This window comes from Armigeres subalbatus, chromosome 2, assembly GCF_024139115.2.
Source record: "Armigeres subalbatus isolate Guangzhou_Male chromosome 2, GZ_Asu_2, whole genome shotgun sequence".
In the NCBI taxonomy this organism is placed as follows: Eukaryota; Metazoa; Arthropoda; class Insecta; order Diptera; family Culicidae; genus Armigeres; species Armigeres subalbatus.
The window spans coordinates 157,726,187-157,749,015 of record NC_085140.1 but is presented as its reverse complement, the minus strand read 5'-3'; the positions used below and the strand labels follow the sequence as shown (position 1 = coordinate 157,749,015).

Genomic DNA, 22,829 nt, shown 5'->3' with positions numbered 1-22,829 from the left:
TCAGAATCCCTGAAGGCTCCCTTCGATATGCTTGAAAGATTCTCATCAAAATCTCTGGAGGAATGTTGCATTTTTATTTTCCATTTGAGATACATAGATAATATTTATAATTATGCAGAAATTTCCACTGCCTACCGGTAGGAACCTGACGGTGACCCGTCACATATTGTCCTTTCAGTGTGCGGAACAAAGCCGAGCGCTACTACACCTAGACGCAAAGCCAAACGCTAACAATTTGAGTCGTTGTAGCAATTATCTGTAAAAACAAACATACTTTGATACTATGTGATTGATCCGCAATGAATTGCCTTAAGTGATTATACGACTTTTCGAAAATTCAAATTTTGAATCGGCGTGGAAAATTATAGACAATCGGCGTGACAAATTTTAAATGGCGGCGCGCCGATGCAAAACTTTCGGCGGCGGCGGCGTGCCAAAAACTGTCGGCGGCGGCGGCGTGGCGCGGCGGCGCACACCTCTACTCCCAGGAGGCGGCATACTGTCTCTGTTTGCAGACGACACATCCATCATCTACAAAGGTAGAGTGATCAGAGCTCTCAAATCGAAGCTCCAACATGGCCTGGATGTCCTGACAGAGTACTTCACCAATTGGAAGATCTGCATCAACGCAGCGAAAACCATCCTCTTCCCCCACTTACAATCCCTCAGACTTATTCCGGCTGTAGATTGTAAAATCGTTTTGAACGGCACATCAGTGGAATGGGCCAACACGGCGGATTGCCTTGGCCTGACACTAGACAGCAAGCTGCTCTTCAGACAGCAGGTCGATACAACGGTTTATAAATGCAATCTTCTATTGAAACTTCTGTATCCACTAATCAACCGAAAGTCGACCCTGTTACGAAAAATAAAACTTGCTGTCTTTAAACAGATCATTCTTCCCGTCACTGAATACGGTATGCCAGTATGAGAGAGTTGCGCGGAAACACATCACTTAAAACTCCAGAGAGTCCAGAATAAATTCCTCCGAATGATTCCAGACGCTCCGCATATAATGCGGAATATCACAGTACATCGTTTGGTCGAGTTAAAAACTTTAGAGAAACGCTTTGATGAGTCCCTTCAAAGGTTTAGGGTACGCTGCCAAATTTCTGAGCACCAGATCGTGCGTGATCTGTTTCACTTTGGATTTTCAAATTTAGGTTAAGTTTGGTAGGCTCTATTAAATTTTACAATTCAAACCAAACCATAGCTCATTAGAGCAAACCGAATACCTAGTTTATAATAACGAAATCTCATTGCAACAAAATCAAAATACCAATGTAAACGAAAGCTGCAGAACCCTTAGAGGCTGACCAATTAAAATGTCAGAAAATTGTTAAGAACGAAATGAATTAAAGAAATTTATCAAAAAAAAAATATATCGTACTTCGTTCACTTTTTCGACGAACGCGTAAGCAGACAGAAGCAGCCAACAGCCAGCAACGAAGCAGTGAGCACTTTTTTTTACCAATTTATTTATTTATTAGGCAAAAAAAAAACTCTACGGAGCCGAGAGCAAATAATATATAAATATAAAAATAACAACTGAGAGGTTCTCAATCCATTGGTCATTGACAACTTCGAGAAGCTGCTCGAACAAAACCCCCAATCTCGATTCATGAGTATTTACCACTGGTACATAACGCTGGAGGTAAGCCCTTCTTTTGTAGACACCAATCGTGCTAACTTCTTAGACTCTTACAGTTCCTCTGTTACTTTTGATCTGTCCATGAAGCAGGAGGTTCATGGAATACCCGACTTTCTTCGTGCGGAGGTCATACCTCCATTATTTGCAAGCAAATACGGGCACACCAGCGAGGAGAGAAGCTTTTTCACAGACGGGATGACTCCACTGGTTTCGGTGTTTTTAACGTTTTTCATAGCGCCTACTCTAAGCTTAAAGAGCCTTGTTCCGTGTACACTGCAGAGCTAGCAGCTATTCACTATTCTCGAGCAAATCGCATTCCTACCTCCTGACCACTTTTTCATCTTCACCGACAGTCTAAGTTCCTTGGAGACTGTTCGGTCAATGAAACCGGTGAAGCATTCAGCGTATCTTCTTAACGGGATACGGAAAGCTTTGAATGCTTAATCAAAACGGTCTTACACAATCACCATGGCTTGGGTTCCTTCTCATTGCTCGATCCCGGGAAATGAGAAAGCGGACTCTTTGGCTAAGGTGGGCGCTTTGGAAGGTGATATTTCAAGACAAAATTTTCAAAACGACTTATCTGCTTTTGTAAACAAAGATGCAAACGACGATTTGACGAATCTGATAGCTCTCCCACGCAAATTAATACAATCAATAGGTAGCTGAAGGTTTCCGCTACCTGTTGATGGTGTTGGTTTGCGTTGGAGAGCTATCAGATTCGTCACATCGTCGTTTGAATCTTTGTTTACAAAAGCAGATAAGTCGTTTTGAAATTTTTGTCTTAATTTACGATCGGAAAATCACCTTCGATGAATTTTTCACATTAGTTCGTCAGGAAACCTTGAACAGCTGGCAACAGAAATGGACAAATGGGGAGCTGGGTAGATGGTTGTATTCAATTCGCCCGCAGGTGTCGAAGCGTCCATGGTTCAAAAAATTGAATATGGGACGAGACTTCATTCGAACCATGTGTCGTCTAATGTCCAATCACTACACTTTGAATGCACATCTTTTCAGAGTGGGGCTCTCGGAAGGAAATCTCTGTGTTTGCGGCGAGGATTATCAGGACATCGACCATGTCGTGTGGGCGTGCGAGGAGCATCGTGGCCCCAGATCTGCGCTAACTGAATATCTCCGGGTCCGAGGAAAACAACCAAAGCCTATTAGGGAGGTGTTGTCGGGCCTTGATTTCGAGTACATGTCCCTGGTCCACCAATTTTTGAAAGTTGCTGATGTAAGACTGTAACCTTAGTCTGCCCTTCCTCTTGTCTGTTGTACTCCATTACGAATGTCTTCCTATTGCTGTCCATTTCAATGCCTGTCATTAATCCCTTCCGTAAGTCTTCCTCTCGTTGTTGTCTCCCAAAAAACGAGCAATGGGTAATGTTTTGAACATAACCACGAATAGACGTAGGACTTATATAAACGTAATGCATTTACATTCAACTTTTGAATTTCTGGGGTTTGATAATAGCTATTGATTTTGGAAACAACAAGCTGTGTAGAATTATTAGCTATTTGTGTATTCAAACCCTTAGGAAATAAAACTAATAAATAAACAGAAAAATATATATAGCTATTTTAGTGGAATGTATTCAACCGTCTAAGACGAATTAAGTACTGTCCATTTAATTCCACCAGTAAATTTTCGTTATCTTTGCAGATACGTATTTCGACCACAACTGTGTGGTCGTCTTCAGTGTCTTGTACTTGACTCGACTCGAGTCAAGTCGATAAATAAAAACATAATCAGAAATCAGAACAGCCGTGAACTCCGAGCGATGCGATGGGCGATCGCATCAATCGCAACCGACACCACTGCATCTGACCATCATCAAGCATAGAATGACAAAAAAATATGGCCACTTCTTTCATGCATATTCTCCTACTGGCGACTGCATGCTGTGTACGTAAACACAGCGAAAGAATGAAGAAAAATAATACTGGCAGACCCACCGACCGGCAGGGCAGCTCTCCCGCTGGCGACTGTACGCAAACACAGCGAACAAACGAAAAAAAAATGTGTGAGCAAAAAGCACGTCAGTACGCGCTGCTGTCACAAACTGAAATGGCACACACACGGCAGGCACAGCTTCTGTTATACACAAAGAAAATATTGCGGTAGACCTGAAGACCCGTCGGATACTGCATTCTGATGTCCGTGTTAGGAATGCACGGGATTGGTTATATATGTAATTGTTATTGGCTTTGACAAGAAATAAAAATTTCAATAGCTAATCGTTAATAATCTAAAGTTTCAATGAAATTGACAAATTGCTGGAGAGTGTCCGAGTCGATTGATATATAAATCTTCAAAATCCACCGAAAGATAAAGGTGATAGTAACGTTCGAAATCTTCCCTTCCAGCGTAACGCTCTCGATTTCCAAAAATCTAAATGACTCCCAGTATAGTAAAGAAAGACGTAAGTCCTACGTCAAAAAAGTTTTTTTTATCCCGTTACAGATGCGAAACATCGCGAAGAATGTCAACTTTGCTAGCATCAGCATCGTAATTACTTAAGCACCCTAAAATCCTTTCCTTTCCTACTGTATTATTGTATTCCCTAACCTCGACCAAACCGCGAGTCTTTCGGTTCCCCAAAACTAACACTATGTATAAGAATCAAGAAAAGTATTGTAAAAACTTGATTTCGGCTCCGTAACGCTTCATGGCAAATGAGCATTTCAAATAAACGAAAGATTAAAAAAAAAATAAAAATAACATTAATAATAAGATCTTCGGACACACTTCTTCTTCGGTTGTGTTGTTGAACCGGCACTTGAACCGGAGCCCGAAGCAGAGAATTGAGCCCGTCGCTGAGTCGCTGGTGGATGAGACAAAGCTTCCTTGATTGCGATTGCCACCTCCTCTAGCGTAACATCATCTTTCTTCCGACGATTTTTTTTCTCCGGGCGTGCGTTTTCTGTTCCGGGCGTATTTTATTGGTTTTCTGGTTTCGGATTTTCTTCCGGAACTTCGATAAAGTCTTCATCCGAGGTTTCCGACGACATCACATCTTTTTCGTTTCCAGAAACTACTCCAGTAGTACACTGCCCTTGTTATCCTGCCTTCTTCCGTGATAGCTGGGTACAAGAATCCCTTCGATGGCCTACTGAAGCAGTGAGCACTTACCAGTAAGGGAATAAACTGGTACAAAAGACGGCATTTTAGGTTCGGTGAGGCCTAGCTCTCTCTGTGGATTCAAACCCGGCAGCAACGATAAGAGACGGCATTCCAGGTCCGGTGCGGCCTTGCTCTCTTTCTCTGTGTGTGGATTCAAAACAGGTAGCAACGACAAGAGACAGCATTCCAGGTCCAGTGCGGCCTCGATCTCTCTGTGGATTCAAACCCAACAGCAACGATACGAGATGGCATTCCAGGTCCGGTGCGGCCTCGCTTTCTCTGTGGATTTAAACCCGACTGCACCATTAAGAGACGGCATTTCAGATCCGGTGCGACCTCGCTCTCTCTGTGGAATCAAACCCACCTGCACCGCAAACATTATGTTATGTTATTGTTATGTTATTGTTTTCTACCATAAGTACCCATAAGGAATCCATAACAATTGTTTAAACTAACTCAACTGCACTAAAACGTTTGTTTTTTGCCGTGCATAGTGGTATACTAAACGGTGTAGCTACACCTCATAAACGTTGAGTCGTGTTGAGCTAGTCTCATATGGCATGAATGAGGTGAGTCAGACTCACATGGTATGTCAGAAGTGGGAACCTAAGCGAAGAGTCCCACAAGGGATGCCAGAGGGAGGGACACGTGAATGACTCGAGTAGTATGTGTCAGCGCGAACCGAATGAAAGAGGTGAGCAGTCTCACATGGTACGATAAAGGTGGGCATAGAATTAGTCCCACACAGCGTAGTTCGCCTCCGCGCGGTGCTCGCTGGAAACGATAGCGTATCAACGGCAGTTGAAAGGCTAGGCGGCTAAATGGACTACAAACGAGGGAGCGCGGTAGCGCATTGAGACTTAGGCTGCCATTTAAGTCTCAATTACGGTTATGGCAGGCGTGTTAAAGGTTGTGTGTTTTGTATATTGTTATATTGTGTATTGCGAGGGCTGACAGCCGAGTCATTCTACTCCCTTAGTAGAGCCGGGTGAAACCGACTCGAAACGGCGGGTGGGCTAATGGCAAGGCTGCCTTCCGTCCCATAAAACCGTGGCGGGCCTTGCGGCACGCTGCCCAATTCTGCTGTCTGGTTGGTGACCAGACGGAAGTAAACTCAGATGAACTCCCTGACTAACGCCGATCTGGCCCTGAACACGAAAGTGTCAACCCACGCATGGCCTCCCTGCTTGCTTGCAAGCATAGACAACCATGAGATCATAGAGGCGACTACTTCAGTAGGATTCGATGGCAGCTGCAAGGGGTACCCATGAGCTATGTCTACTCCAGTTTCAAGAGGTAGGGGCGCCGTAGGCTAACGGGAGACCCCTTCGCAAGTAGGGGTCTAGCGAGTCTCCTCTCACTAGGGAGGAGAACGGTGTTGAGGCAGTAGCTGGTTTGTACGGGACCAGCACTACCCCAGCGGGAGGGTTGACAGCCAGAGCGATGCTCAGGTAGTCAACACACCAGGCGAGCCTCTAACCGGTATCCGGTTAGTCGCCAAGCAGCTCGATGAGATCATCGAGTTCACGAGCGGTCGAAATAATATCAGCAAGGATCTGAAACAGAAACTTCTGGTACTTCGACAGTCAGTTCAAGCGGTAAAACGCGAACATGGCACGCTCACCAGGAGGGAGGTTGGAAGCGAGAAGGGCAGGACCCTTCTCCTTCCTTGGAGGGAAGGCTCCGACGCAAGAGGTGATTGGTACCACCCCGAGTGTCGGCGAGGGAGGACTGCGGCGCGCTCCAAACGCGCCCGGCAGCAGTCAGAGGGTCGGTCCGGTAACGTTAAGCGGCGCCTTACTGTTACGGACAGCGGTACGGTCGAGTACGATAGGGCGCCCGGTCGTCGCGAGCACACACTCACCCAATCAGGCGAAACCACGAGGGAAGGGCAACGGTGCGGCCCAGGATACTAAACCCAAGGGTGATGGTAGCCAACCTGCGACGACTGCTCAGCGGACCGAAAATCCCTGGCAGCTCGTTAGCAGATCTAAGAGGAGGAGAGGGTCCTCACCCGCAAGGAAACTTAGGGACAGAGGCGAAGCCTTGTTGGTCAAGACCGACAAAGAGAGGTACGCCGACGTTCTTAAGACCATGCGAGGTGCCGAAAAACTTTCGACACTGGGTGAGGACGTGCGAAGCGTCAGACGCACCAAGGCAGGCGAACTGATCTTGGTGCTGAAGCGTGGAGCAAAGGCGAGCGGTACCGCCTATAAGAGGTTGGCCCAGGAGGTCCTGGGTGAGGGAGTGGAAGTGAGGTCTCTGGGCACCGAGGTGACCCTCCGGTGTAAACAGCTGGATGAAGTCACCGAGGCAGAGGACCTCATTTCGTCTTTAAAGGTACAGTGCGATATAGAAGTCGAGCGGTCTTCTATTCGTCTTAGAGGTGGACCTTTTGGCACGCAGGTAGCTTGGTTCAAGTTACCGGTAGCGGACGCCAAAAAGGTCCTGGCGGTCGGGAAACTGAAGGTTGGATGGTCAATATGCCCAGTAAGCATATTCCAGCCACCTTTAGTCGAAAAGTGTTTTAGGTGCTTCGAATCTGGTCACAAGTCATGGGAGTGCAAGGGCCGGATCGAAGTAACCTGTGTCGTCGTTGTGGAGAGGAGGGACATTTTGCGCAGGCCTGCGATAAAGCACCAAGGTGCCTTATCTGCGCTAGTAGGAAGCAAGCCCGTAACCATGTTATGGGTGGACCTACTTGTCCCTTCGGTGGTGGCAATAAGAAATCGCCGTGCGGGTAGCACAGCTGAATCTTAACCATTGTGCTACTGCCCAGCAGCTGCTGTGGCAGTCGGTCTCTGAGTCAGAGACCGACGTCGCTATTCTTGCAGATCCGTACCGTGTCCCTGTCAATAATGGAAACTGGGTCGCGGACGACTCCAAGATGGCGGCGATCTGCCCAACAGGCTGGTTTCCGGTCCAAGAGGTCGTACACACACCTGTCGAAGGTGTTGCCATAGCTAAGATCAACGGGGTGTTCTATTGTAGCTGCTATGCCCCACCACGGTGGCCAATAGAGCAATTCACCCGGATGGTCGATAGGCTATCGTCCGACCTTGTAGGTCGGAAGCCGGTTGTCATAGCGGGGACTTCAATGCTTGGGCGGTGGAGTGGGGAAGCCGCTGCACCAATCAGAGAGGTCAAGCTTCGCTAGAGGCTCTAGCAAAGTTGGAGGTCGTGTTAGTCAATGACGGCTCAACCAGCACTTTCCGTAGGAATGGGGTGGAAATCGTTCATTGACGTTACGTTCTGTAGCCCCAGCCTGGCCGGGGACTGAACTGGAGGGTCGACGAAGGCTACACCCACAGCGACCACCTAGCCATCCGCTACGTGATCAGCTGTGGTGTGCAGCAGTCGAGGTTGAGAAATCCCCGTCAGGTCCGTGGGTGGAAGGCCCAAAGCTTCGACAGCGAAGTATTCACCGCGGCGCTGGGACTGGAGGGTAACACCGACAGTCTTACAGGGGACGCACTGACAGCTGTCCTGTCACGTGCATGCGATGCCAGTATGCAGAGGAGGGCACCACCGAGGAACGGTAGACCTCCAGCATACTGGTGGAGTGCAGCAATCGCAGACCTTCGGTCAACCTGCCTTGGGGCTAGGCGAAGGATGCAGAGAGCTCGCTCTGAGCAGTTGAGGGATGAACGCCGCTTGACGTTCAAAGCTGCGAAGTTGGCCCTTAACAAGGCCATCAGTAGCAGTAAGAGGAAGTGTTTTGACAACCTATGCCTGAACGCCAATGCTAATCCCTGGGGCGATGCCTACAGGATAGTAATGGCGAAGACCAGAGGGGGGCTGGCGCCTCCCGAACGGTCGCCGGAAAGGTTGAATCGCATTATCGAGGTTCTCTTCCCGTCCCATGCCACAAGCCCTTGGCCACCACCAGCATCGCAGAACGCGAGTGCTGAAGTGGCTGAAGTGGCAGCGGTGACGAACGAAGAGTTGCTTGCGGTGACCCGAACCCTTGACACGAACAAAGCTCCGGGGCCCGACGGAGTTCCAAACCTCGCTCTGAAGGCAGCGATCATGGCTAACCCGGACATGTTCAGGACAGCCATGCAGAGATGCCTGGACGAGCGCAGTTTCCGATAGGTGGAAGAGACAGAAGCTGGTGCTGTTGCCGAAGCCCGGAAACCACCAGGTGACCCATCGGCGTACAGACCAATCTGCCTACTGGACACCACAGGGAAATTGCTTGAGAGGATTATCCTCAACAGGCTTACCCCGTACACCGAAGGTACGAACGGCCTGTCAAGCAATCAGTTTGGGTTTCGTAAGGATAGGTCCACGGTGGATGCTATCAACTCGGTTGTGAAAACTGCGGAAGTAGCGATACAACGCAAGCGGAGGGGAACTCGATTCTGTGCGATAGTGACGCTCGACGTCAAGAACGCATTCAACAGCGCAAGCTGGGATGCCATCGCGCTCTCGTTACTCCGGTTGGGCATTCCGGTGGGCCTGTACAACATTTTGGAAAGCTATTTCCAGAATCGCGTACTCTTATACGAGACCGATGAAGGGGAGGGTAGTGCTTCTATCACCGCAGGAGTCCCTCAGGGATCTATCCTGGGCCCGGTGCTATGGAACACTATGTACGATAGTGTTTTAAGACTGAAGTTCCCCCCAGGTGTTAAGATCGTTGGCTTCGCCGACGACATAACGCTGGAGGTTTACGGAGAGTCGATTGAGGAAGTGGAACTTACGGCGGCCCACGCGATCGCTGTAGTAGAGGAATGGATGAGCTCAAGGCAGCTGGGGCTAGCTCATCACAAAACAGAGTTGGTTGTTGTTAACAACCGTAAGTCGGTACAGGAGGCAGTGGTTCGCGTGGGCGACTGTGAGATCATTTCAAGCGGGAGGTGAAGCTCCTCGGGGTGCTGATCGACGATAGACTGAACTTCGGCAGTCACGTAGATTACGCCTGCAGGAGAGCTTCGACAGCTATTGCGGCATTATCCAGGATGATGTCCAATAGCTCGGGAGTGCGCTCCAGCAGACGCAGGTTATTAGCTGGGGTTGCAGTATCTATCCTCAGATACGGCGGTCCAGCTTGGGCCTCGGCGCTTAGCGTCGAACGTAACCTGCAGAAGCTGGAGAGTGTACACAGGCTAGCGTGTCTCAGAGTGATAAGTGCCTACCGCACGGTATCACGGGATGCCGCTTGTGTGATTGCGTGTATGTTACCCATCGGACTAGTCATACGGGAAGACGAGGAGAGTTTCGACATGCGCGGAACCAGAGGAGCCCGTAAAGCCATTAGAGTCACTTCGACTATCAAGTGGCAACGGGACTGGGATAACTCTTCTAAGGGTAGGTGGACCCATCGGCTGATACCTAGCGTATCAAGATGGGTTAATAGGAGGCATGGGAAGTTCACTTCCATCTGACACAGTTCCTGTCAGGCCATGGCTGCTTTAGGTGGTACCTACATAGGTTTGGGCATACGGACTCTCCCGTCTGCCCGGACTGCCCAGGGTCGACGAAATTGCCGAGCACGTACTATTCGTATGTCCTCGTTTCGTCGATGTTAGAAGCGGAATGCTAGAGGTGTGCGGGAGGACACTACTCCGGATAATCTTATCCAGAGGATGTGTCAAGAGGTTGATAAGTGGAACGCGGTCTCGGCCGCTACCACTCAGATTGCCAGCATCTTGCAGCGCAATTGGCGCGCCGAGCAGCAGTCGGATAGCGCCGACTAGTGGGTAGCTAGTCTCGAGGGTGAGGTACCAGCGGGTAGTTGGTTAAGTAGTAGCGGAACTAGTGGGTAGCTAGTTATGAGGTAGAGGAACTAGTGGGTAGCTAGTTGTGATTTGAAGCTAGTGGGTAGCTAGTATGTGGGCGTGCGTAGTAGCACGGACCCCTCCCAGAAGTAATGCCTAAAAAGCTGTTCCGGGGAGACTCAGGGTCTGTGAACAGGGTGGTTTTAGCGGGTCGGCAATAGCTAAACCCCGTTCGCCGGTAGCCCACCGGTGTCTGGATGCAGATTCCCACCCTACTGAAAAAAAAAAAAAACACGGCATGAGAAGGGTGGGCACAAAAGTGAGTCCCGCACGGCATGAGAAGGGTGGGCACACAAGTCAGACCCATAGGAGCGTTAGCGTGTGTGCAAGCATGGAGTGTATGAGCATGAATCAAGGGTTTGGGTGATTCGTTCGAGATGACGAACGCTTGTGGGTAGAGGACGTCTCCAGCATGGCTGGTTAACTAAAGTTCGTTTTCTCACGAAATTATTCGTGATAAATGTCGCTTTCTGTGTTATTTTATAGTCAGTGATCTTGTGTTCCATTTTTGTTGAGTTTGCATCCAAAATGTGATAAGTTTAATTAAAAAGTGTAATGTTAATGGTTTCACGTTTGTAGCCATAGAGTTTGTGAACAAGTTTCCAATGCCCATGTATTGTTTTATACAATACATGTTTGGAGTACCTCTACAGGAATAGTTCCTCAGTACCAATATGTATTGCTGTTAATGTGTTATTGATCATTCGTTGATGTGATGTACCGGGCTTAACTCTCGCGAGAGCCTGAATCTACTTGTATAGTGTGTGTTTCTATTAAAGATACTCAAATTATGGATTAGTGTTAATTGCTATAATACTGTGCCCGAAACAGTTATACGATGCTCCAGGCCTTAAACTGTATGTATTCAGTTGATTGGGTAACAGTGTGTTGACATTCGACTTTAAAGTATTTTGTTAAAACATACAAAGCTTCTTCGGCATAGTGTGCCTCGAACACTTATGCCTAAAGCTAAAAGAGTATTTAACTATTAAGTGAGAACTTATCTGTGATCTATACCGGCATGTTTATCAGCAAAAACCCCTTTCTGCTGATGCTTTTGAGAAAAATTTGTGTTCATATTATTTTGTGAACCTCATAACAGAGTATTACTGTATCTTAAAAAGAATCGTCACTCCTTCAGTTTCATCCAACAATTAATTTTGTCTTTCTCTTTCTCTTTTTTTTGGGAACTCATGGTTCTCAATCACATGGATCAAATGCGAAGAGACTCGTCACGTAATCTCGTAGTGTTGAGGTTTCTTAATTTGGTTGTGTAGTTGGCTGAGTTCACTATATTCAATCCAATTTCACAACAGTGAACCTACTGTTGAATATTGTCTACAATTACAATGTACAATTGCATATGTGTTGATCCTACCACTTTTTTCCTAATTGCTTCTAAAAGTATTATAAGTATAGGCCTGAAGAGAATTGTTAGTGTTTGTAAAACTAATTTCTATATCCAATAGAATGTAGAAATTAGTTTTCGAATACTAGTAGATACCTTCAGACTTGCATGCGTGGTAGAGCCTGTACCGTACCTACTTGTAGGTCTGATATAACTCGATAGTAGTTCTTTCGTTCTTTTATCTCGAGACTTCGTCTGATTCAGATCGCTCGTAAGCTTGTAATTTTCTAGAAGAAAAATTTTCCATTTCATAATGGCTACCAATTCCAACCCGGTGATTGAGCAAGGTGTGCTTAACCAAGCTGTTGAGAATATCTCTGATTGTAAGGGTACACCGTCTTTCAACGAAGAGGATATTGCTGACCAAATTGAATCTGCAAGTTGTGGAAATAGTGGTTTGTGTGATGATCCGCAGGGGCTCGTACCCATTGCAAGTGTTGGTGGTCAGACTTCATCAGTCGTTTTGGAAGCCGCAGCCAACTCTCTTACTTCTGGTGTTGAGAGGGTTCCAAATGCAGCTGGTTATCGGATTCAAGTTCGTCTAGTGACCGGTAATTTTACAACTGCATTGAAGAACGCCTTGATTCGGGATTTGAATTCATACCTTTTTTCTGGCTCATTTATTCCGAGTTTTGGTGGGTCGGGTCTCAGATTCGGAGCTGTTTGGTTTGCACCTGACAACGCCGAAAGTTGTGACTGGCTTAAACAAAAACTCGCCTCAATAAACGAGAAAGCTGGTGTGTTTCAGTTCAGAATTGAACCTTTCTCATTATATCAAACCAAAGTTTGTATGCATATACCCTGGGATTCGAGGGAAAACCTGAAGCACGTTGACATTTTACGACGACTACGGTATCAAAATCCTTCAACTCCAGTGGAGTATTGGAGGATTGTTAAGTCAAAGGCGATTAGTGATGATAATTATTTAATCGTCTGTTGCATCGATGACACTTCTCTGAAGCTACTGAAAAATAACAATTTCAGGATGAATTATGCATTCGGTAAGGTGTTTGCCAAAATACTTCAACAGAGTCAGTCTGGACAACCAAAGATGTAGTGAGTTTTCGTGACAGTTTGGTCTCTTCATATGGTTATTCGTCTCTCAAAGCTCTATGCTTCTTTCCAGAATTATTCTGCTTAAATTCCACTTGGGAAATTTGTGTCTCCCAGAGATCACATCTGAGCTTCAGGCTCTAAATACGCTCGAGCGTTTTAAACCGTCCTTTATGGGACTATAAATCCTTATTATCACACCTTTCTCCTTTCCTTTATTCCCTTCTATCCCTCAGGTAAAATGATGATATAGGCTACAATAGTGCGAGGCAAAAATCTCCCATTCGCGGGGAACGTGCCGCCTGAGCCGACGTTCTGATACCTGATAGTCCCGCACGGCATGAGAAGGGTGGGCACACAAGTCAGACCCATAGGAGCGTTAGCGTGTGTGCAAGCATGGAGTGTATGAGCATGAATCAAGGGTTTGGGTGGGCATACAAGTTAGACCCACATGGCATGAGAAGGGTGGGCACACAAGTTAGACCCGCACGGCATGACAGAGGTGCAACAGAGTATGTAGGGTGTGTTTGAGGGTGCGATAGAGCGAGCACCCAAGTCAGTCTCGCACGGGACGGGTGCCTGTGTGAGCGAGAACGAGCGAGTACGTTTAGTACTGCCATCCCCCAGAAGTAGTACTGCGAGGTAGTTCCTGGGGAAACGATGGTGGAGCCCAAGGGAGTTAAGTCGGTATTACCGGTATGGTCGAGTCCGACACTGCAGTACACTTCCGTGTGGTAGTTTGGCAACTACAATGCACGTGTACTGGGTTAGTGTGTAAATGCATTCTCCCTTGTAAAAAAAAAAAAACACCTCATAAACGAAAGCGACATTGGAAAATGTTACCTTGACAGCAGTACTAAATCTTGGTCTGAAGGGCCGATAATGAATTACGAACGGATTACTTAGGGTCTGTCTCAATTGGATAATTAAACTGAAATTAAACTAAAAAGTGACATTTCAATAATTATCAAATAACCCTGCTCACAGAGCAAGATTACTTTTGACAGATATCGAATCATTTTCCATCGATGTCCTATTGGAATTGCTGGGCAGCATCAGCCATTCTTATAATGGGGTGATTTTTGAATCTTCGAACTGTCACTTTTAAGTTTAATTCTCCAACTGAGACAGACCCTTAGATGACATTTCTAGGTACCGAGGATCGTTCATAACATGCGCAACTGGAACCATAAAAACACCAGTTTCAGGGCCAACCCCGGGTCGCCACCCTCTGGTCGAATTGCCGGGAGGTTTGCGCTCCGGCCAGCGATGGACCGTTCCTGTTATCAGCTCCGGATTGACGTATTGGACGTAGAATGATCGTCCATCCAGCCAGGTGCCCGGTTCTCCGGCCTTCCGCATCGGTGTTGATAAATTGACACATTTATGCACATTCCTCTGACGTCGCCTTGCGCCTTTTCGATCGCTGTTCCAGCGTGCTCAGGAAGCCAAACTGCAAATATGATAAAAAGCCCTGTAGACGAAGGAGCATCAATCGGCTGTATCTGCAGGCTCAATGTTGCTATCCTTACCTTACCTTCATTAGGGACTACTTTGGTTTAACAATCCAATCGTCTTCCGGAACCGACACGATCAGCAATTGCACAATCGTTCCAATCCACAAAGTCCGATACAAGTGCGAAAAAAAATAGAATCTCAGAAGCAGTCGTCGACTCTTCGTTGTCGCTCATTTGCTTCTGGGGACTGCATATCATGACTGTGTACAACATGATAAGTGAGAGTTTTTTTTTCATTTCCTTCTGGATTCATTCCCTGCCTGGCTAAAATTATCATTTGGCTACTAAATATTCTTGCTCCTTGGAAATTGCTGAAGTCCGCTTTCTTTCTTGGAGGTAAATTAACACTATGCTACGAGGCGACAAAGTCCCAGTTGGGAATGCTTTGCCTAGCAGAGAAAAAAGAAATAGAAAAGTGCTGCTGGCGGGAAAATGATTTCGTTCCGATTCAAAATCTGATTCCGAAGCAACTTTCGTATTAATTCTAACTAAATTTACTGCTTTCCAGCAGCAACTCAAGCAAAAGTTGAACTTTTAGCACGCGAGTTCACCAAGCCAAGACGTGACTCTCCTGCTCAACTTCCTCATCTCCATCCATCATCCAACGTCTATGCCCAATCATCGCAGTATCTCGTCGTCGACCGTTCGCGTGTCTTCATCATCATCGTTGTTGTTTGGTGTGGCAGGGTTTTCACTATATGGTCGAAAACCATTAGGTCGAGTGGATTGTACCTAATTTAGTAAGAAATAAGTTGAAGAAATAACGTCCATTAGTGGCAGAGAGTTTGGTAGATCAAACGAATAGCCTCAATGTAGCTGCTAAACTCCCTGGTTACTTCATAAATGGCTTCTTATGCGATAAGGATCATCACGTTTCTGAATTTATTTTCAAGGTGTATAACATTTATTACAGAATGCTAATCATCATACTAAACGACTTTCGCCTTAAGTAACGCTTAATTCCATCGATATCAAATTAGTATTCTAAATGGAGAGAATATCTCCTGATTTATATTGATTATTAAAATGTTTTCGACCTATCGTATTTCGACTTGAAAGTCTACTATTTCAACCGGATTCTTATAGTTATAGCTGATGGAGTTTCTTCATCACTGCCAGTTGCCAGTTAGCAGTGGCGAGTCACTCATCCATGAGCGATGCGATGACTACTGGATGTAGGCGAAAATGATGCCGAAGACGACAACGTGATGCCCTGCGGGTGTGGTGGCGGTGGGTTCGAATTGAGTTAGACCTAGACCTAGGCTACGATTGCGGCGGGGGAAGCAGGAGAGGGAAAAGATGACGAGAGTTTGGCACAGAAATTTCAGGAATTAATTCCAATCACGTACTTTGAGATTTCGTTTATAATGTGATTGAGATCGTGTTCAAGCGGAACAATTTCCCACCCTCCTTGCGGAGCACTAGCGGGAGTTTTTCTGCTGTTTTGTTCGGTTTGCCGTGACCGGATCGACAAGTGAGCCGGGGCCACAGACAAAACGATAGGGGATGATAATGGGTGTTATGCTCTGGTCGTTTCTCGGCATTAGTAGTGAAGTTTGCTGCCAGACGGTGGGTGTTTGTTGTTTGGATAATGAAATTTTTGCAGTTTGTTATTATGCTTTGGATGTTCTCATGGATCGGTTGGCATCATGATTCAGGCTACTCCCTTGACGCATCCTGTGACTCGGACTTTCAGAGTTTAATTTGCACAACCTGTGTTTGCAGTGTGTTATCTTTCCTACCTGCTCGAACTTGTACATCTCGGGAGATTACGCGCCCCACGGTGTTCGACGCCACGCATCGATAGATTGTGTTGTGGATGTCCTGCCGAAAGGCTGCTGCAGGAAACGGCAGAAGCACCAGAGTGCCGTTCCGTAGTACTCGTCGGACTCCCCCGACGTCTCCGACGGACGTTCCGTCCACCGATAGCCAATCGATGGTAGGTTGGGGACTGCCAGAGGCCGAACAGTCCAACCATCCGCCGGACGAGTTGGAGAACTCGAGCCGCGGTGGTGGTTCCATGACGAAAGAGGGACCCCTCAGATGTGAATCGAACGCTAGTGTGAGGCCTGTAACGGAAAGAAAAACAAACTATTAGTTATCATCTTATATTTATCTTATTAACAAAATTCTTTCAGTTTCAGTTATGTTTCAGATTCAGTTTCAGATATGATTTAAATACCTAAATTAAATTTACTAATTTCAAGTACAAATAAGAGAAGCGAGATAATACATAACATTTATTATTCTTGCAATTTAGTCATAGTCAAAGAAGCTTAAAAGTAATCATTTTGACAACCGTTTTCGGTCACAATTCCAAAATGTCGATTTTGAGTAAAGCTTAGGAATCGTCTTCAAATTGCTAGTTCTTTAAGGACGTACATTTTGGAATCCAGTGTCGTTCCACCTTGCGTTTTCAAGGGCACTGTTATCAAAACTGAAGCATTGAGCAGCTGTCATCTTTTTATTTTACGCTTGCTGTGACGCAACAAAGCATTTTTGAATTTTTTCTTCTTTTCTTTTTGTCTTCTTGTCTTGTTGTCTTCTTTTCTTTTTGTCCTCTTGTCTTTTTGTTTTTTTGTCTTCTTGTCTTCTTGTATTCTTGTCTTCTTGTTTTCTTATCTTCTTGTCTTCTTGCCTTCGTGTCTTCTAGTCTTTTTGTTTTTTTGTCTTCTTGTATTTTTGTTTTTGTATTCTTGTCTTGTTGTCTTCTTGTCTTCTTGTCTTGTTGTCTTCTTGTCTTTTTGTCTTCTTGTCTTTTTGTCTTCTTGTCTTCTTGTCTTTTTATCTTCTTGTCTTTTTGTCTTCTTTTCTTCTTGTCTGCTTGTCTTCTAGTCTTCTTGTCTTCTTGTCTTCTTGTCTTTTTGACTTCTTGTTTTCTTGTCTTGTTGTCTTCTTATCTCCTTTTCTTCTTGTCTTGAAAGGGTTTAGACCAAGATACTCGTGGCGACTTAAGGTTAGATTGCGTAATTTCAGGACGGACTAGGTTGGGATTTAGGTTTGAGGTATTACAGCTGCTCATCCGGGTATTTTACGTCATTAAGGCTCAAGACTCCATCACAATCTTTTGAAAATTAATGACTGTATCACTTGTTTGTAATAGTGATGCAATTGGCACGGAAAAGTGCAGCAGCGATAAATAAATGTTGTTTACAACTGGGGTGGGTGGAAATGGGGTGGTAAAAATATGCCAGCTGATGCATAATGTTGCCAGACTTGACGAATTGGTTATTTTATATCGTAAGACATGTTCATGGTGTATCAAATATATGGGTATTTATCGGTTTAAAAAAATGTATACACCACTTGGAATGCAACAGAAGCTTACATAACATGTTTAAATATTTATTTTTGGTTTTATGGTTCAATCCGACAAACAGCAATGATTTTTTCCAATAAATAAATCTGGCAACGGTGAAGAGATGATTATTTTCTTGTGTATGCACATCTTTGTTTGCGTGTTGGCTGGCGTATACGTTGTATTGTTCGGATTGAATGAAGTTGCATCGCGTAGATTTTGTACTCACCATTTCACTTATTGCGCTAGTGAATTTGAGTCTTCCGCATTTTATTGCATTCACAATACGGTCGTCAAATTTGTCTCTCACTTCGATTTTTGGAAAGCAGTTTTCGACAGTTTTTGGGCGTGAAGTGAATTAATTGGTAGTCAAGATTGAAGAAAAATGTGAAACTCAGTTAGTGAATATGTTTTAGGAGTGATAAAATCAAGAAAACAATGGGAAAAGATCAAGTGAAATATCAAGTGAGTGTGTATATGTTTGATCCGAACGTTCGAACGTTAGTATGCGTTCGATGAACATACGAATATCGGTCTAGGAAAAACGCAGTTTTCAGCGTTTTTCCAGCAATTTCTCAGTAATTTCTAGTTTTGATAAGTGAAAAATTAATATGGAAATGCCGTGAATATATTATGATGGAGGGTAAGTCCGTAAATAGCCCCAAAATATTGAATTTAGTTCAAAACTTTATTAGTATTAGTGCGGATTCGAAAAAATCATCGTCATTATCGGATTGATTACGGTTTATAGAGCCTTAACGGTATGGCGTAGCGTCGGGCTCGAGTTGTGGTTCGTCAGGGAGCATTTTCCGGATGGCCATAGCTTCGTATTACACAGAACAATAAGACAAAAAAAAAACAAAAATGAGAAAGAAAAAAATAGGGGAATTAGACTTTTATGTCAGACGAGCAAAAAAAGGCATAGATGGCCTGCATAGAAACCACATCGCGATCCCCCAAAACACCTCTTACTTCCCTGTAGGGTTGTTTACCTCGGACCACAATGGTATCCAATAGTTGCTCTCTGGAGGCGTCGTTTTCCGAGCAATACCAAACTACGTGATCGATGTCATCGTAACCGGCTCCACACATTTTGTCTTTTTGTATTCTTGTCTTCTTGTTTTCTTGTCTACTTGTCTTCTTGTCTTCTTGTCTTCTTGTCTTTTTGTCTTCTTGTCTTTTTGTCTTCTTGTCTTTTTGTCTTCTTGTCTTCTTGTGTTCTTGCCTTTTTGTTTTCTTGTCATCTAGTCTTTTTGTCTTTTTGTCTTTTTGTCTTCTTGTCTTATTGTCTTGTCGTCTGCTTGTCTTCTTGTCTTTTTGTCTTCTTGTCTTCTTGCCTTCCTGTCATCTAGTCTTTTTTGTTTTTTGTCTTCTTGTCTTGTTGTCTTGTCGTTTTCTTGTCTTGTTGTCTTCTTGTCTTCCTGTCTTCTTTTCTTCTTGTCCTCTTGTCTTCTTGTCTTCTTGTTTTCTTATCTTCTTGTCTTCTTGCCTTCGTGTCTTATTGTCTTCTTGCCTTCTTGTCATCTAGTCTTTTTGTTTTTTTTTGTCTTCTTGTATTCTTGTCTTCTTGTCTGCTTGTCTTCTTGTCTTCTTATCTTTTTGTTTTCTTGTCTTCTTGTCTTCTTGTCTTTTTGACTTCTTGTCTTGTTGTCTTCTTATCTTCTTTTCTTCTTGTCTTTTTGTTTTCCTTTATTCTTGTCTTCTTGTTTTCTTGTCTACTTGTCTTCTTGTCTTCTTGTATTTTTGCCTTTTTGTCTTCTTGTGTTCTTGCCTTCTTGTTTTCTTGTCATCTAGTCTTTTTGTTTTTTGTTTTTTTGTCTTGTTGTCTTGTCGTCTGCTTGTCTTCTTGTTTTCTTGTCTTCTTGTCTTCTTTTCTTTTTGTCTTTTTGTCCTCTTGTCTTCTTGCCTTCCTGTCATCTAGTCTTTTTGTTTTTTGTCTTCTTGTCTTGTCGTTTTCTTGTCTTCTTGTCTCTTTGTATTCTTGTCTTCTTGTCGTATTGTCTTCTTGTCTTGTTGTCTTTTTGTCTTTTTGTTTTCTTGTCTTCTTGTTTTTTGTCTTCTTGTTTTCTTGTCTTCTAGTGGTTTTTTCTTCCTAGTTCTTTGGTCCTTTCATGTGCGCATAACTGATAACACAAATCGTTTTCTTCCGCAAATAAATTAGTTTCCTTTACTCGTTTTCCTCCGGATACATTAACTCACGCCATTAAGCTCTTAGAAGTGCAACAATGCTGCCAAGCGCAACAGTTCGGTTCCCCTCCGGAGTACATTTATCACAACATTGAAAGTCATAAAAGAGGACTACCCCGAAAAAGTGGCATACTTTCCCGCACGATTTACTCGCTCCTTGCTAAAGTATGCATAGCTATGTGGGAAAAGTATTTGCTTCCGAAGTGGGAGCATCGGGAGGCGAGGAAAAGTCAAGTCGAAGCCAACAACGGCTGCGAATATGGTCGTGTACAACAGCTGAACGGCAAATCGCACTTAACAAAACGTAAAACTATAAAACTACACTTTTGAGGTACTTCCTGCCTTGCCAGTTGCGCTGTACTGCAGAACGAATAGATAGAGTGGGACAAAGTAGGAACGACAGCAACAGCTTTTCCGCTGAATGTCAGTGGCTGGGGATCTTAAGTAACTGTTCAAGAAGTTGGGTAATGGTGGCAAATAATCGTAGTGAAGTGGACGACGATAGTGATTTGGCTATTTACGTTTATCATATGTCGCTGAATACTTGTCAATTGTTAAAAGCGAGTTGCATAATGTGGTGATCATTTCATTGAATTCCATGAGTTATGTTCTTTCGGGCACAATATGTTTGTTTACTTCTTCCGGTGAGTTTTTTTTTTTAAATTAAAACTGTTTTGCCAGAAGCTATGCTATCTTTTTCGGAGTAAAAGCTCATTATGCCAAACAACACAACACGTTTTTTTTCTTCATTCCAGTGAAATTGTATCCGGTGAAATATGATAAGTACAATCATTCGCACGTCATCCTGCATTAAATAAATCGTATTCGTTGTTATGCAACTTCGAATCGAATGAAACGTTTATGCCAAAAATAACGCTCCCATCCATGATAAATATTCCTGTACATAAATAAAGGCACCATCAGGAGCAGTAAAATGGTGCGCGCATAGCTTGCCATAAATAGCATCATAAAATATAATCCTGCAGTGGCGGAAAAATGCGATGAACGGCATAAAAATCAGAGAGTAATATTCACTGCAATAAAAACAAAAATCCAAACCGTGGACCTGGACTTCCACGGGCATAAAAAATATTAATTAAAAAAGTTTCAGTCATTCTTGCGTTTTAATAGCAGGCCGGGTTGAAACCGGTTTGTCTGGAGCTTGGTTGAACTTTTTCTCAGCGTTTTCATTTACATTCTGCCAAATGGCAACCGAGTGGGTGTCATATTGTCAGAAAAAAAAAATCAACAGAAAATCAACGTGTTTCAATAGAATATTTTCATCGGGTTATTGTCTTCTTTTCATGAGAAGCGCACACATATGTACACGCACATATTGGTTTTCAATACACCTGTAACGTAGTTGTACTGATTTCAACCTTTAATATCCAGCTTGATTTTAAATAATGCAAAATATGGGAGAGCCTTATTGTAAAATGGCGAACAATATTTGAGAAGAAATCCAAGCGATCGGAAACCGTAAAAGTTATCTTCTTCGGTTTTGAGATTCCAAGCTCCCGACCACAATGCCAACTGCAGACTTCATCGACTGCTACCACAGCCACAGTCAGTGTATTAAATCTGCAATAATTTTCGATAGTACTACGATGCTTGGCACTGTCACTGAAGCCGTTGACACAGACAAGTTGGTATTTCCACTATGATCCTGTTGGTTCGCAGCGCTGCACAAGTACCAGTGGAAACTCTTAATAAGACTGATACTGACGGCAATCGTCAGAGAAAAAAAACCTCCAGGAAAACTTTTCAGCTTTACTTATTTTCCCAGTGCCTTCATTACCTTCACCCATTTGGGGCTCTCCATAAATTATGTCACACTACGTGTAGTGTAATGAAGTCAATCAGTAAATTAGAACATTATTATTGCTCGTGTAGGAAAAAAGAAAAAAAACGAAAGAAATTGATTATCGTTACGTTATTCGTGAGCAAATCTCGTCGGGCCTCAATGGGTTGGGTGAAAAGTGCGCGCAAAGGACACCAGCATAGGACATAGTAAGAGGAAATAATACCCACTGTGGTTGACAGAACTCAGGGCGGATCGATTCTTGTCGAAAGAAATTTACTTCGATTTAATGGCATGGCAAGGAAATACAATTTCCAGATTTTTTTTCCCTGAATGCTCATTTTCAGGTAAAAACATAATTTAGTTTTGCGAATGTTATCGAATGCAAATATCACACATAAAACAATTCTGCTTGGTAAATGTATATTAGGGTGGCTCAAAATATAGTATTAAAAATGTTGATTTTTTGCCTTTTATTTTGTTCTACTTGTTGTTCTGCTGCTCTGCACAATATTTTAGCTAAATCGGTCAACTTTTGGGCGGTTTTAAGAAAAAATATACGAGAAAGGCAAAAAGAAAAAAAACCTCGAGAAGGTTGGAATTCATCCGGCAGGTAGTATTTTACTGAAGAGCAATTTTTTAACGAATCCAATTTAATAGGAATACTTTTTAATCCTTAAACAGTAATTGAGTCGGCATGCAAACACGATCCCTAATAAATTCACCTCACCAGCATGGAGACGCATGGTGCATGTATATACATACATAGCATATAGGTTACGGACTGTATTTTTGACAGTGCTTATATTTTGGACCACTGAGCTAAATTTTGCGTTTAGGGAGAGATTCCCCATTGCCGGGTACATAAGCCATTTAACGAAAATCTATCTAATTATACGGATTATGTTTACTTGTGTACCATATACACAAAATATGATTATTGATGATTCATACAAATTATATTTGATCGTTTCAATATGTTTTTCGACGACGAAGAATTTCAC

At 44.0% G+C, this 22,829-nt stretch overlaps 1 protein-coding gene across 3 annotated transcripts in view; it reads right to left on the bottom strand.

The window, feature by feature from the left end:
* LOC134211072 (cell adhesion molecule Dscam2) overlaps window positions 1–22,829 on the bottom strand; it is a 531,807-nt gene that overhangs the window by 199,817 nt on the left and 309,161 nt on the right. For all 3 annotated transcript variants that reach the window (XM_062687653.1, XM_062687651.1, XM_062687654.1), the window contains exon 2: window positions 16,282–16,608. In XM_062687653.1, the coding sequence (XP_062543637.1) occupies window positions 16,282–16,608 (327 nt within the window). The remainder of the gene's footprint in view (window positions 1–16,281; window positions 16,609–22,829) is intronic.